Here is a 13985-nt window from a genome sequence, read left to right as displayed (position 1 = left end):
CCGCGAACAGCATATGGTAGCAAGACATGTTTGGCGCGGAAAATCCAAGGAAAATCCCGCAAATCCAAATACACAGAGCCAGCACAGCTTGCAGCACAGAGCCCCCCTGTGGGCCTTGCCTTGTGGATTTTAATTTTTCGGTTTGGACTTGGTTAGGTTGGTCTGCCGCTCGCTTGAGGCTTGACTGAATGTCAAGTTTAAGTCCTAAAAAGATTTCATTGATAAATTTTTCATATTATTACATTATTTGACATCCTGAATCCAAAAATGATACTCATATGTCTCGCAAATAAAAGAAAAAAACATAATCAAACCTGACCTAACCTTACCTACTTACCTATAACCTACCAACCTACAACCTACAAACCTACCCTAACCTAACCTAACCTACAAACCTACCTACCTACAACCTAAAACCTACAAACCTACAACCTAACCTAACCTAAAACCTAAAATTTTTGCTGTTTCATATTTGTATCAAAAGCGCCACAGTTGTAGTTAGGACCTAAACTTGACATATACCGGATTTTTTACCTGTTTTATAGGATAATTTATGATCGGGAGCTGTGCGTCGTGGAGAATCAGTCTGAGCCGCTTGTCATCTACATTAACTGTGACTGAGGCAGCAGTAATATGACTGAGAAGGAAGGTATGTATGGATTGCTTATCGAACTAATAGTTCACTTTTAACATGGGGTTATGAACTAGAATATAATGTTTTGCAGCTTGAGCTGAGACCAGCTCAAATCACTCTTACAGCTCAATGTTCACCCTAGACGAAGATATTCCATTTCTTGTTCCAAAAAGAGTGCCTTGCAGAGGAATGAGTACCTTGCTGAGGAATGCTGCCATGTCATCATCAGCCTATCAGCATGATGCTTACAGCCAATGGGTTTGTACTGCGCAATATGACTGGTCAATGCATAATAAGCTTCCTTTTCAAACGTTAATTTTTGATACCTATGGATTATAGTTCTTCCTGAATTAAAATATAGAAAACAATATTTTTAAAAGAAGGTTTATTTTCTTTGCTGATCATTTTGAGCATAAAATAATAAATCCATTGCCAAAAATTAATTTTGGGAAAGTGAACTATTCCCTTGAATGAAGTTCAAATTTCAATTCTAGTGAACATGAATAGGGATGGTGTAAATTATCATGGCTTTTGCAGTCTGTGAAAGGGTGGGTAATTTGGTGGCCATTATTGATATCAATTTCATTGTTTACACTGCAATGCTTGTCAGGTTTTCCTAGCAAATATTTCCATTTATTTGAGTATGTCTAGGATTAGTCACATTTAGATAAATGATCATAAGACTGGAAATAGTGCTCAAAAGAGATAAGTGGCGAGCCCTCCTGGATGTAGGTATTGCTGTAAAGGTGTTCATTCCCATCACATCATGACACCCTTCCTTGACCCTGGTATACCATGCTTCCATTCTACCTTTGCTGTTGGCAGGTGACAATTTTGATGATGCTGTTGAGGAGCGTGTCATCAATGAAGAATACAAGATCTGGAAGAAGAATACCCCCTTCTTGTATGACCTGGTGATGACCCATGCCTTGGAATGGCCTTCACTTACAGCTCAGTGGCTACCTGATGTCACCAGGTAAGTTGTGACCATGCATGAGACACTTATGGGCTGTGGAACTGGATGTGTCTTGCTATTGCTCCCACACTCGCCAGAATTACACCATGCACAGTGGTCGAATGGTATGTGTGACCTGCTTATGTGTTGTACACATTGGCAGCAGACTGAGTGTCTCCTTTCTCCCAGGCAACCCACAATCTGGCCAGCTGCATTTACCAGTACCCTTAACATGAGCCTGCTCAATTGCAATGTACAGGCTCTGTGGCATCATTTTATGGTTTTTAGCACTGCTATGCTATTGTGCAGATTGTGCAAATGACTTTGTATTAAGATACCCCATTTTGTCAAACAGTCACAGTTGCATCTTTCAAGTTTACTATATAAGTATCACACTTCCAGCTATATATTCAATAAATCTTGCCTTGCCACATAAGGCTTCAGCAGTCAGAGTAGATCAGGAAAGTTTTGAATGCATAACTGGCTGGTGTCATTTTTTTCTTGGTTTGTGTTCTATTCCTTACAGAAATATTTCTTGAGGTGGTTTGCATAGTGCAGGGACCGCTTTCGGTGGCCCTGTTTGAGTGACGTGACTCTTCTGCCGGCAGGCCGGACGGCCGGGACTACACCGTGCACCGGCTGATCCTGGGCACGCACACCTCCGACGAGCAGAACCACCTGCTGATCGCCTCTGTGCAGCTGCCGACCGAGGACGCCCAGCTGGACCCGTCCCACTACGACAGCGAGCGGGGAGGTGGGGACGGACACACATACTTACTAACCCACCGGACCCGTCCCACTACGACAGCGAGCGGGGAGGTGGGGACGGACACACAGACATACTAACCCACCGGACCCGTCCCACTACGACAGCGAGCGGGGAGGTGGGGACGGACACACAGACATACTAACCCACCGGACCCGTCCCACTACGACAGCGAGCGGGGAGGTGGGGACGGACACACAGACATACTAACCCACCGGACCCGTCCCTCTACGACAGCGAGCGGGGAGGTGGGGACGGACACACAGACATACTAACCCACCGGACCCGTCCCACTACGACAGCGAGCGGGGAGGTGGGGACGGACACACAAACATACTAACCCACCGGACCCGTCCCACTACGACAGCGAGCGGGGAGGTGGGGACGGACACACAGACATACTAACCCACCGGACCCGTCCCACTACGACAGCGAGCGGGGAGGTCGGGACGGACACACAGACATACTAACCCACCGGACCCGTCCCACTACGACAGCGAGCGGGGAGGTCGGGACGGACACACAGACATACTAACCCACCGGACCCGTCCCACTACGACAGCGAGCGGGGAGGTGGGGACGGACACACAGACATACTAACCCACCGGACCCGTCCCACTACGACAGCGAGCGGGGAGGTGGGGACGGACACACAGACATACTAACCCACCGGACCCGTCCCACTACGACAGCGAGCGGGGAGGTGGGGACGGACACACAGACATACTAACCCACCGGACCCGACCCACTACGACAGCGAGCGGGGAGGTCGGGACGGACACACAGACATACTAACCCACCGGACCCGTCCCACTACGACAGCGAGCGGGGAGGTGGGGACAGACACACAGACATACTAACCCACCGGACCCGTCCGACTACGACAGCGAGCGGGGAGGTGGGGACGGACACACAGACATACTAACCCACCGGACCCGTGTCCCGTCCCACTACGACAGCGATCGGGGAGGTGGGCGCAACACAAACATTACATTGAGTAACATCACCCACTGCTTGTACACAAGCATACGTCCTACTGTCGGAGTGAATTGTGGGGCTCCAAATGACCATTGTGGTCGGCGCTCCTTAAAGCTCAACTAAGCAAACTGGAGGATCTGGGCATACCTCAACAAACTGGATAGTTGGCACCTCGCCAAAGGTAAAGGCTTGAGTGGAATTTGCTCCCATCTGCGCCGAGTTGAATATGAGGTCCGCTGCTCCCATCCACCGGTCATCTGAGTGTGGGATCCGGCATGACTAGTTCGTCATCTTATGACTGACACGGCCTCAGAACGACCTGAGCAGTCTTCGCGCCCTTAAGCCCTAATACAGTAGTGTGACTGATATGCGCCACCCCAACACGGGTCGAGGGGAGTCGGCCCGGCAGCTGTCGACGCTGGTCCGGCGCGCGCGCTGCGTCCCTGTCCCCCTGCCGCCGTCCCTGTCCCCGACCCACGGCTCCCGTCTCTCCCGGCAGAGTTTGGCGGGTTCAGCTCCGTGAACGGCCGGATCGACATCGAGATCAAGATCAACCACGAGGGCGAGGTGAACCGGGCGCGCTACATGCCGCAGAACCCGTGCGTCATCGCCACCAAAACGCCCAGCTCCGACGTACTCGTGTTCGACTACACCAAACACCCGAGCAAGCCGGACCCGGGCGGCGAGTGCAGCCCCGACCTCAGGTCAGTCGCCTTATACCAGCCCCGACCTAAAGTCAGTCGCCTTATACCAGCCCCGACCTCAGGTTAGTCAGTCGCCTTATACCAGCCCCGACCTCAGGTCAGTCGCCTTATACCAGCCCCGGCCTCAGGTCAGTCAGTCGCCTTATACCAGCCCCGGCCTCAGGTCAGTCAGTCGCCTTATACCAGCCCCGGCCTCAGGTCAGTCAGTCGCCTTATACCAGTGCCGACCTCAAGTCAGTCACCCAAACCAGCCATGGGCGGCGAGTCCAGCCCAGACCCCAGATTAGTCGCCTCGGGCAAGCGGTGTGGGGGGGGGGGGTGTAAGGTCAGTGACCGATGGGTAGATGCGTTCGCGGTATATCAGAGGGATTAATTTGCCAGGAGTGTCCCAATGGGAGAGATTGGTGCCGCTGACGTGGCCAGTGGGCGGTTACCGGGCTCGCTGTGTGGACACTGTCTGACCGGCGCCGCGGCGGTGCTCGCAGGCTGCGCGGCCACCAGAAGGAGGGCTACGGCCTCTCGTGGAACCCGTCGGTGAACGGTAACCTGCTGTCGGCCTCGGACGACCACACCATCTGCCTCTGGGACATCAACGCCACGCCCAAGGAGAACAAGGTGGTGGACGCCAAGAGCATCTTCACCGGCCACACAGCTGTGGTCGAGGTGAGCGTCCGTCCGTCCGTCCGTCCGTCCGTCAGTCTGTCCGTCCGTCCGTCTGTCTGCTATTGGCTGGTGCGAGTCAGCGGACCCGGATCCTGCCGCTCCCCTTTGAACGCGAGCAGCCATCTGCATTATCACGTAACCTGGCGCCTTTGCTCCCTCAGGATGTGACTCCAAGTTTCAACTATCCACACCATGGCGTGGCCTGACCTTGCTACTCTCGCGAGCATGACCTGACCTGAGCTCACCCGCCCCCAGGACGTGGCCTGGCACCTGCTGCACCCGACCTTTTTCGGCTCGGTGGCGGACGACCAGAAGCTGATGATTTGGGACACGCGCTCGACGGCCACCAACAAGCCGTCGCACATCGTGGACGCCCACTCGGCCGAGGTCAACTGTCTGTCGTTCAACCCGTACTCGGAGTACATCCTGGCCACCGGCTCGGCCGACAAGACGGTCGCCCTCTGGGACCTGCGCAACCTCAAGCTCAAACTGCACTCGTTCGAGTCGCACAAGGACGAGATCTTCCAGGTGCAGTGGTCGCCGCACAACGAGACGATCCTGGCGAGCAGCGGCACCGACCGTCGCCTGCACGTCTGGGACCTGAGCAAGATCGGCGAGGAGCAGTCGGCCGAGGACGCCGAGGACGGGCCGCCCGAGCTGCTCTTCATCCACGGCGGCCACACAGCCAAAATCTCCGACTTCTCGTGGAACCCCAACGAGCCGTGGGTGGTGTGCTCCGTCTCCGAGGACAACATCATGCAGGTCTGGCAGATGGCAGAGAACATCTACAACGACGAGGAGTCGGACGCCCAGCCGTCTGAGCTGGAGGCCAACCGAGACTGAACAGCCGGCGCCGGAGGGCGGGACGGGGGGAGGGGGGTGGCAGGCCGGCCCGGCAGTCAGGGCCAGGCTGCCACCGCCGCCACTGAGGGCTGCGGCCCGTGTTATGTGATTGGCCGCGATGCGCAGCATGCCGCTGAATAAATGGGACCTGTTTTGTACAATGGCCGATGTTCTGTCGGACCGGTTGCTGGCGCCCGGGCGGGATCGGTCGACCCGCCGTACGGTTTGGCACGGCGAGGACCTCAGGTACGGGGCGCGGCGAGGCGCGGTGCCGCTCGCCCGCGGTGCGCCCCGGCCTCGCCGACGCGCCAAGATGCTGGCATCGACCACCGCTCTCCTCTCCATGTTCGAAGGCGTTCATGTTGTCAGGCTAGTTTGTCGGCGTTATGAAGACACGGAAAGTTCCCGGATCGATTTATTTCGCACAAATAATGGTAGCGAATGGTCACTCTCGTGTTGGATCGGGTGGGCAGCATTGGCACACCGTGGCTGAGCCGGTCCTACGGCAGCTGTATAGCGGCACACGGCAGATGTAAAGCGGCACACAGCGGCTTGCGGCAGCTGAATAGCGCCACATGACGGCTGTATAGCGGCACACGGCAGCTGCACGGCGGTACACGGCAGATGTAAAGCGGCACACAGCGGCTATACAGCGGCTTGCGGCAGCTGAATAGCGCCACATGACGGCTGTATAGCGGCACACGGCAGCTGCACGGCGGTACACGGCAGATGTAAAGCGGCACACAGCGGCTATACACTGCGGCTTGCGGCAGCTGAATAGCGCCACATGACTGCTGTATAGCGGCACACGGCAGCTATACAGCGGCATATGATAGCTGCACACCGGCACGTCTCTCACTGCTGAGCAGCAGAGATGCCGCAGCACCCGAGCCTCAGCATGCGCAGTCGGTGATGGCGACCTTCACTCGGCGGGACGCAGTCGGTAATGGCGACCTTCACTCGGCGGGCGACAGAGAGCAGCAGCAGAACGAACACACGACATTGAGGCCTCGGTACGGGCAGACGTTACTGGAGTAAGCGGGAGCATATGAGCCGTGTCAGTCTTATATTTACAGTCTCTAATGCGAGTTAGTATAACGTCTCCAATAACAGCTTTTTAGCGAAAACCAGTAAATCCTAACGCATGGCTTTGCAAAAGCACTCTGTAGACAGTAGCATACTGTGTTGCTAGTGCAACCGGATTTCCATTTCAAACAGCCGCAGCAGTAAAATCGGACTAGTGTTCTGCTCACGCGGGTACAGCGGCGTCTGACGGCGTCCCCCCGGTGACTGGCCGGTGGGTCCCAGCTCACGGGCCGGGGGTGGCGGGGAACGCCCGGCTGGGCGGCCGTCACGTTACGCCGCGCTATACTGGCGTCACGCCACACACGGGGCGACACGACTGCGTTCCGCTCCGGCCGGCACTGTGCGCCGCACCGACGGCAGGGGGGGGGGGGGACCGACCTGAGGCGCCGGCCGGTGGCACTCCGGCAGTACCGCGCACACGGCCGGCCGCGGCTCCCGGAGCGATACAACCTAAACTCTAAAACGGTACTGATACAAAGCACGGGAGAGACAACGACCGATAAACAGCTTTCATCCTATAATCGCTCAGTTCACACAGCTACAAGGAAGCATAAAAACAATACAGGATGACACAAAAGGGTACATCAAATGACATATAATCACTCCGACAAGATTAAACACAAATAGAGATCCATCGCATAAAATACATACCAGCTATATCAAGGACATAACAGACACATTGACTACACCATACAGTCCTTGCTGACAAAGCTTACACAGCACACGGCGCTACACGACTGGATAGGCCACAGCCAATTCTCTCCCTGGGCGTGTCAGCCGTCTGGGGACCGCGCGCGCGGCCCCACTGCGGGACGGGGGCGCTGACTGCCGCGGCCGCTCCGTCCGTCGGCTCCGTCGGCCCGCTAGACCACCAGCAGCTCGTCGTCCGAGTCGCAGGCCGGGTCCAGGCAGATGTCGGTCATGTCGGGCGGCGGCGGCGAGTGGCCGGCCGGCCGGCGGCGCGCGGCCGGCCGCGGCGAGCGCTGCTCCTCCAGCGGCGCGTCCAGCAGCAGCGCCGTCTCCGTGTCGTCCGGGTCCTCGGCGCGCACCTGGCCGGCACGCGCGGCGGGGACGCGTCAGACGCGCACACGGAGACGGCAGACACGCCCAGCCGCGCACAGAGAGCCGCGGTGTGTGACAGGGTGTGTGACGGAGTGTGCCTGTGTGTGTCTGTATATCTTAAGACTTACCGGTCGGTAGTGGGTCGAGACGCCGGGTGTGTCAGTGTATGTGTGTGTCAGGACTTACCGGCCGGTAGTGGGCCGAGGCGCGGGTGCCCGGCGACAGGAGCTGACGCCTCAGCGCGCCCCACACCTGGCAGCACGCGCAGGAGGCACAGCCGCGCCACCGACTGCGCGCCAACAGGAAGGCCACCAGCGCGCCGGCCACGGCGGCCACCGTCAGCCAGGCCACAGCGTGTCCTACGCACCGGGGGACGGCGGTCAGCGGCGAGCGAGCGACAGTGACTGTTTGTGTGCTTGCTTATGGCTTGATGAACCCAGGGTGCAGACGCCACCAGTACCAGCCGAGAACTGTATTCAGCGAGCGGGGCGGCGGTGGCCCGGGCGGCCACAGCCCAGACTGCATACGATACCGGCGCCGGCTCAGTGGCGGCTCCAGGCTATAGAGCGGGGTGTGACCACAGCAGCCACCACGATACAGTGACCAGACACACATACATAATGAAAGGCACACTTCAACACCCGGCCCGGCAGTATCTACTACACAACTGATCACTAAACACAGCGCGTAACTGGGAGCCACTCATCCCGGCAGCGGGCGGGCCGCTGGGACCGCGGCCCGCGGGTACTGTAATTGGCAAAATGTGGACCCGAGGACCCGGTCCATAGAACCAGTCTGGACCCATATGGGTCAAGAGTCAAGACCGGTTCGTGGAAATATTCTGACGGGTCCAACCGGGTCTTACCATAAACCATACTTCTTACATAGGTAGGTACTGCAAAATATGAAGCGAATGGAACGAAAACATTTGCCATGTTATGTTTCCTTGCACACTGTAGCTTGTAACTCCTATTCCCAGTTGTAAAAGCGTGTTTTACTTGATGCAACTAAAGATACCTGCAAATAGTTAGATGACGAGTCTGGTTAAAAAATCACCTTTCGCCACGGCTCTAGCGGGTACCCACCTGTTCCGCGGACCGGCGGCGGACCGGAGGCCACCGGAGCGTCCCCCGGGACGCACACCGCCGCCGAGCGCCACTCCGCCGTCACGTGACACGGCGTCAGCTGGCGGACAGGACAGGCGCAGAGGTCACGTGATGTCACTCAGAAAGGAGAGGGGGTGCAGAATGCAGATTGCAGAGCCCTTGGCAGAGCCTAGGTTGTTCAGGCGCACACGACGACAGGCCAGGACATGCGCAGCTGCTCAGCTCGGTGAAAACGCATGAGGTATGATATTTCAGGACACACTAGCACATCACCTCAAGATGGGCCCCATGCGTTTGTTGGACGATGGTCACCACGGGAGGTTACCCTCCGTACCTGACGGTGACTGTTTCCACTGAGCCCTGACCGCCGGCCAGTGACCGTACTGGGTCACAAGTCACAACGTATCATTGATAGTGACAGAGCGGTGACGCTTGTCGGGCAGAGAGCTCGCAGGATATTGTATCTACTATCTATGTTAGTTCAACTTTTCACTTCAACTGGCATCCAACTGGCCTCACGTGCGCATTGTCATCGATCTGAGGTCAGACGGGTAAGCCCGGGTTGGAGGACGACCTCCATATGGGGACCGAGGCCGGCCGCTGGCGGTCACAGGATACAGTTGCATATCAACACTTCCGGGACAAATGCAAACATCCTGAGTTTGACCTTTGGAGTGAAATGGTATCAAATGACCCGGAGTGTCCGACAGTTCGTGAGCTCTGACAGTTCATGAGCGCCACCGGTATCGTGTTTGAGCTCGCTGCTGTGGATCTGCCTGTCGTCGTGCTGCGTCTCTGCCGGTCGGTGAGCTCGCTGCTGTGGATCTGCCTGTCGTCGTGCTGCGTCTCTGCCGGTCGGTGAGCTCGCTGCTGTGGATCTGCCTGTCGTCGTGCTGCGTCTCTGCCGGTCGGTGAGCTCGCTGCTGTGGATCTGCCTGTCGTCGCGCTGCGTCTCTGCCGGTCGGTGAGCTCGCTGCTGTGGATCTGCCTGTCGTCGTGCTGCGTCTCTGCCGGTCGGTGAGCTCGCTGCTGTGGATTTGCCTGTCGTCGTGCTGCGTCTCTGCCGGTCGGTGAGCTCGCTGCTGTGGATCTGCCTGTCGTCGTGCTGCGTCTCTGCCGGTCGGTGAGCTCGCTGCTGTGGATCTGCCTGTCGTCGTGCTGCGTCTCTGCCGGTCGGTGAGTTCGCTGCTGTGGATCTGCCTGTCGTCGTGCCGTGTCTCTGCCGGTCGGTGAGCTCGCTGCTGTGGATCTGCCTGTCGTCGCGCTGCGTCTCTGCCGGTCGGTGAGCTCGCTGCTGTGGATCTGCCTGTCGTCGTGCTGCGTCTCTGCCGGTCGGTGAGCTCGCTGCTGTGGATTTGCCTGTCGTCGTGCTGGCAGATCCACAGCAGCGAGCTCACCACATCCACAGCAGCAGAGCGTCATACCTACCTCTGCCGGTCAGTCAGCGGCAGCCACCCGCCAGTCGCCTCCGACCAGCCGTCTCCAGTGACACAATACGCGACTGCGCGTCCCGCCCGCCCGGAGCCGGCCGTTCGGGCACGGTGCACCGACGGCAGCACTCGGTGGCGCCGCAGAGCGCGGTCGGCAGCCGTGCGACGGGTGTGGGTCAGCCACCGAGAGGAGCGGGACGGAGGCCGGGGCAGTCCGCACCGAGCGGGTCCCGCCTGCACTGACTCCGCCTCGCAGTGACCGGGTCAGGGCGGCGACAGGTGAGCGACACCTGACTGCAAGCCACAATCCGCGGGTCACATCGTCCCGTTGGAGGCCGGCAGAGGACAACCCGCGCGCGAGCATGGGAGTGGGACTGGTGGCGAGCGGCGAGAGCGTCCTCAATATTTACACCTGCGGCACCGCCGGACACCTAAGGCGGGCTCCGCGCACGGACGCCCGGGGGCCTGTTCGCGCCGGCTCGGTACACACGCCTGAATGTGGGGGCTGCCTGTGTAGCCGCCCCGCACAGCCCCCCCCCCCCCGAACCGTCCCTCAATTACAACACCGCACAGACGGCAGTGACCGCACAGCTTAACGTACGCCACAAGCGCGCGTTGGTGCTAATCATGGGAGCGTCAGGGGCGGATACAGCGTGCAGAGCGTCATACCTACACGAGTCGCTGTGGGATACTTTGGGAAGATTCACAGCTGTCAAACATTTTTAGTTTTTACCCCTCACCACCAAACAAATGGTTGCGGGCGACCATAGCACAAGTTCAATGGTGGACGGAACGTTTTAACGCTGCAGCCACGGCTCGGGAAACACAGATACTTATCTCATCAGATACAGGTAATCCACGAGCGATGGAAATCCAAGCCAGTAAATCAAGCCAGATCGGTAGAGTACCGACCGGCTGGTGATGGCTCCATTTACCGAGAGCCAGCCGACCGCGTTCGGCAGAGGTGACATCACTGCGGCCTCTCAGCCCGCGGTGTTTGGAGAGTCTCAGCCGGCATCACCGCTCCGGAGCCCGCAGCGGGACGACCTGCCTCCTAATCTGCGAGCCGCACCCAGAAGCGGCGCAATCCCGGAGCCAATAATTGACGAATGATTCGTCGCCGCGTTGACTGTACAGAGTGTGGTCAGGTGTACCGTGCCACTAGTTCAGGTAGGTCTGTAGCACCCCACGACTCCCGGTGAGGCTCGCTCGCGGCAGATGAGTCGCGCTGCGGCGCGGCGGTGTTGGGCCGGCCGGGCGCAGCTCCAAGGTCAGGGCAGCGCTGCCGTGCCGTCGGTACCGTACGTCAGTACCGCTGTGGCCGGCACTCCGGCCGTCAGAGATGAGTATCGCCGGCTCAGTCGCGCCGCGGCGCCGGCGCCGCCACAAAACTCTGCCGCTACATATCGGAGGCACTGGGAAAACTGCGGGCCGCGGCCGGCTCGGCGGCAGCAGATCTCCGGCCGGCCGGCGCCGCAGGCTGCCGAGGCCCGCTGCAGCGCCCTACATGAAAACTCTGCCTCTGTGGTGCCAGGTGCAAAAACAGCAGATGATCCCGGCTAGTCCGCACACAGACCCGGCGGATTAGCCGGCTCAGGAGCGGAGCGGCGTGACCAGCAGTCGTTATCCGCCGGCACACCATCGGCACCGCGCCGCGGCGACCACGGGCCGGCCGTGTACCGGCGGCCTGTGTGCAGTGTGCACGGCGCGGTGCTCCCTCCCCGTCCTCCGCCCGCTGCTGGCACTGCCGCGGCGGCGCCGGGCGCGCCGCTGACCCCGCCGCCGGCCATGGACCAAGGCCACGCCGGCAGACAAAGCGCAGCGCAGCCTGCCATCGGCCGCCGAGCCGCGGCAGCACGCCGCTGCACTGCTCGGCGCAGCCGCTACTCGGCTCACCGGCCGGCGCTATAGCACTCATCGGCTGAAACGGCGTGCCAACGCTTTCGAGGAGGATTATGGGAGAGGTCTATGGAGGACCCATCCCGTTCCGATCGTTCAGGACAAGAGGATCATTGCGAGGGTCATTGCCGAGCGGCACGATTGCCGCATCTGCTGCCGGCGGAGTCGGCCAGCGAGTTGGGCGTCGGTGGCGCCATACACGGGGCCGGCCAGCGTCCGGCTCTAGCCGCGGATTCGCCAACATCATTGGGCTGCTAGATACACGAATATGGGACGTGGCCCAACGACCTGACAGGTAGGTATACGGGACTAAAACTGACCCGGAGCAGGGCGGGCCCACATATTCGTGGTGCTAGATGTTGGGAAGAAAAAGACGGAAAGCCCAACAGGACTATAGCTGTTTTGTACGAAAAACAATAAAAGCAAAGGGTGGTGGCGGGTTTTGAAATCAGCATAGGTGGATGCAACCTTCGTCCCAGGGCATGTTAGGAATTTTTCATTTCGACAAAACCGTGTATAGCTCGATGGCTGCATTTTGCTGTCACTGCAAAGAGACGCGATGCTCCACACCTACAACTGGTCCACTTACACCTGCTACCTCACTTCTCGCCCAGCGTATGGTGACAATAGACATAAGCTTACATTTGACTAATACCCAGTCTATCATATTCATACGGATACGAGGCAAGTGTTCAGTCAATGAGGACTCAGCCTTAGCTGTGGAGCACTTATATGTCGTAAATGGCGGCTGTTCCGTGGCCTGGTGGCTCCGGTCGGCCGGTAACTGCTCCGTGGCCTGGTGGCTCCGGTCGGCCGGTAACTGCTCCGTGGCCTGGTGGCTCCGGTCGGCCGGTAACTGCTACGTGGCCTGGTGGCTCCGGTCGGCCGGTAACTGCTTCGTGGCCTGGTGGCTCCGGTCGGCCGGTAACTGCTCCGTAGACGGGGCACGGCCAGCTCCGGTCGGCGCGGCGCGGAACATGGCCTGCAGCTCCAAGGTGATCTACATAGGGAACTGCCGGCCGCAGAGGCGCCCGGCGGTGATATGATCGGCCGGCGCCGCGCCGACAGGGCAGCGCTCCGAGCGGCTCTCACGCGAGCGACACCGCCGCCGCGGGTGCGGTCCAGAACACCGGCTTACCGACAGACTCCGCCGGGTCACCAGTAGACGCCGCAGCCGGAGCACACCGGCGCAGCCGGGACAGCGAGTGGACACACACCTGCCTAATCTTATGGAGTGCCGCGTACTATTCCATTCACGTCATTTGGTAAGTTGCACATACAGTGATGCCAGTGCTGCCAAATGCGTATCATAGACCTTAGCCAACAAAACGATTCCTGGGACCGTCAATAGGTATACGATAGACTGAAAGGCGTAAAAAAACATTTTGATTAAACAATTACCTTCAGCAGCTGAAATTCAGTCAGTGCTGCCATATTCATTACACGCCATATCCGAGTCTAAATTTATATATCGGAGCCGGAAACATTTCTGCAAGTCTCTGCTAGTCCAAGAAGACATTAAGTGCACAGGAGACCGCAAGTTATCAGTTTAACGCCTGGTAATTTGAGAAAGCTCCGGGATGGCCCGTGACTGGCTCGTTGCGCTTTTCAACGTGCCGCTAGAGGAGCGGGCAGGGGCGTCCGTGGGCCCGTGCCGTTCCCGTAGGCCGGCGCGCCACCACGGCGTTTCTCGGCGCGGTGAGTGCGCCGCTCCGACCGCACCGTGACCTGCAGCATCGCCACGAACGCGGCACCTGTGGCCGGCCCCCCTGGGGCGACAGCCTGGGAGTGCGGCGCGCCGGCCCTCCCGCCGCGCGGCCCTGGGCCCGCCTCTCGGCCACACGGCCGGCCGCGGCGCC

General features: G+C 58.9%; 2 protein-coding genes across 6 annotated transcripts in view; one reads left to right on the top strand and one right to left on the bottom strand.

Moving 5' to 3' along the window:
- Positions 1–61: 61 nt before the first annotated feature.
- Positions 62–5706, top strand: LOC122383383 (chromatin assembly factor 1 p55 subunit). Of its 4 annotated transcripts, none has more exons than XM_043369725.1 (7): positions 62–140; positions 546–649; positions 1460–1610; positions 2198–2343; positions 3833–4037; positions 4523–4700; positions 4956–5706. In XM_043369725.1, exons 2-7 carry the CDS (start codon positions 634–636, stop codon positions 5541–5543), a joined length of 1284 nt encoding a protein of 427 aa, XP_043225660.1. In that variant the 5' UTR covers positions 62–140; positions 546–633; the 3' UTR covers positions 5544–5706. The 4 variants fall into 4 exon arrangements, with proteins under 4 accessions (XP_043225660.1, XP_043225663.1, XP_043225661.1 ...); XM_043369728.1 differs by having other exon boundaries at positions 66–108; XM_043369726.1 differs by having other exon boundaries at positions 66–156.
- A 236-nt stretch (positions 5707–5942) lies between these two features.
- Positions 5943–13985, bottom strand: part of LOC122383379 (cation-independent mannose-6-phosphate receptor-like) — a 43094-nt gene continuing 35051 nt past the window's right edge. For both annotated transcript variants that reach the window (XM_043369721.1, XM_043369722.1), the window contains exons 23-25: positions 8777–8876; positions 7878–8050; positions 5943–7678 (exon numbers count right to left, since the gene is read on the bottom strand). In XM_043369721.1, the coding sequence (XP_043225656.1) occupies positions 7493–7678; positions 7878–8050; positions 8777–8876 (459 nt within the window). In that variant the 3' untranslated portion in view covers positions 5943–7492. The remainder of the gene's footprint in view (positions 7679–7877; positions 8051–8776; positions 8877–13985) is intronic.

Source organism: Amphibalanus amphitrite, unplaced genomic scaffold (assembly GCF_019059575.1).
Source record: "Amphibalanus amphitrite isolate SeventyFive unplaced genomic scaffold, NRLGWU_Aamphi_draft 000162F_arrow, whole genome shotgun sequence".
Lineage (NCBI taxonomy): Eukaryota > Metazoa > Arthropoda > Thecostraca > Balanomorpha > Balanidae > Amphibalanus > Amphibalanus amphitrite.
Note: the sequence above shows the minus strand (reverse complement) of the source record. Positions and strands in the feature narration are given on the sequence as shown.

Coding starts and splice junctions, on each gene's coding strand:
- LOC122383383 (XM_043369725.1), top strand. Junction 2,344..3,832: donor CTACGACAGCGAGCGGGGAG/GTGGGGACGGAC, acceptor CTCTCCCGGCAG/AGTTTGGCGGGTTCAGCTCC. Junction 4,701..4,955: donor GCCACACAGCTGTGGTCGAG/GTGAGCGTCCGT, acceptor ACCCGCCCCCAG/GACGTGGCCTGGCACCTGCT.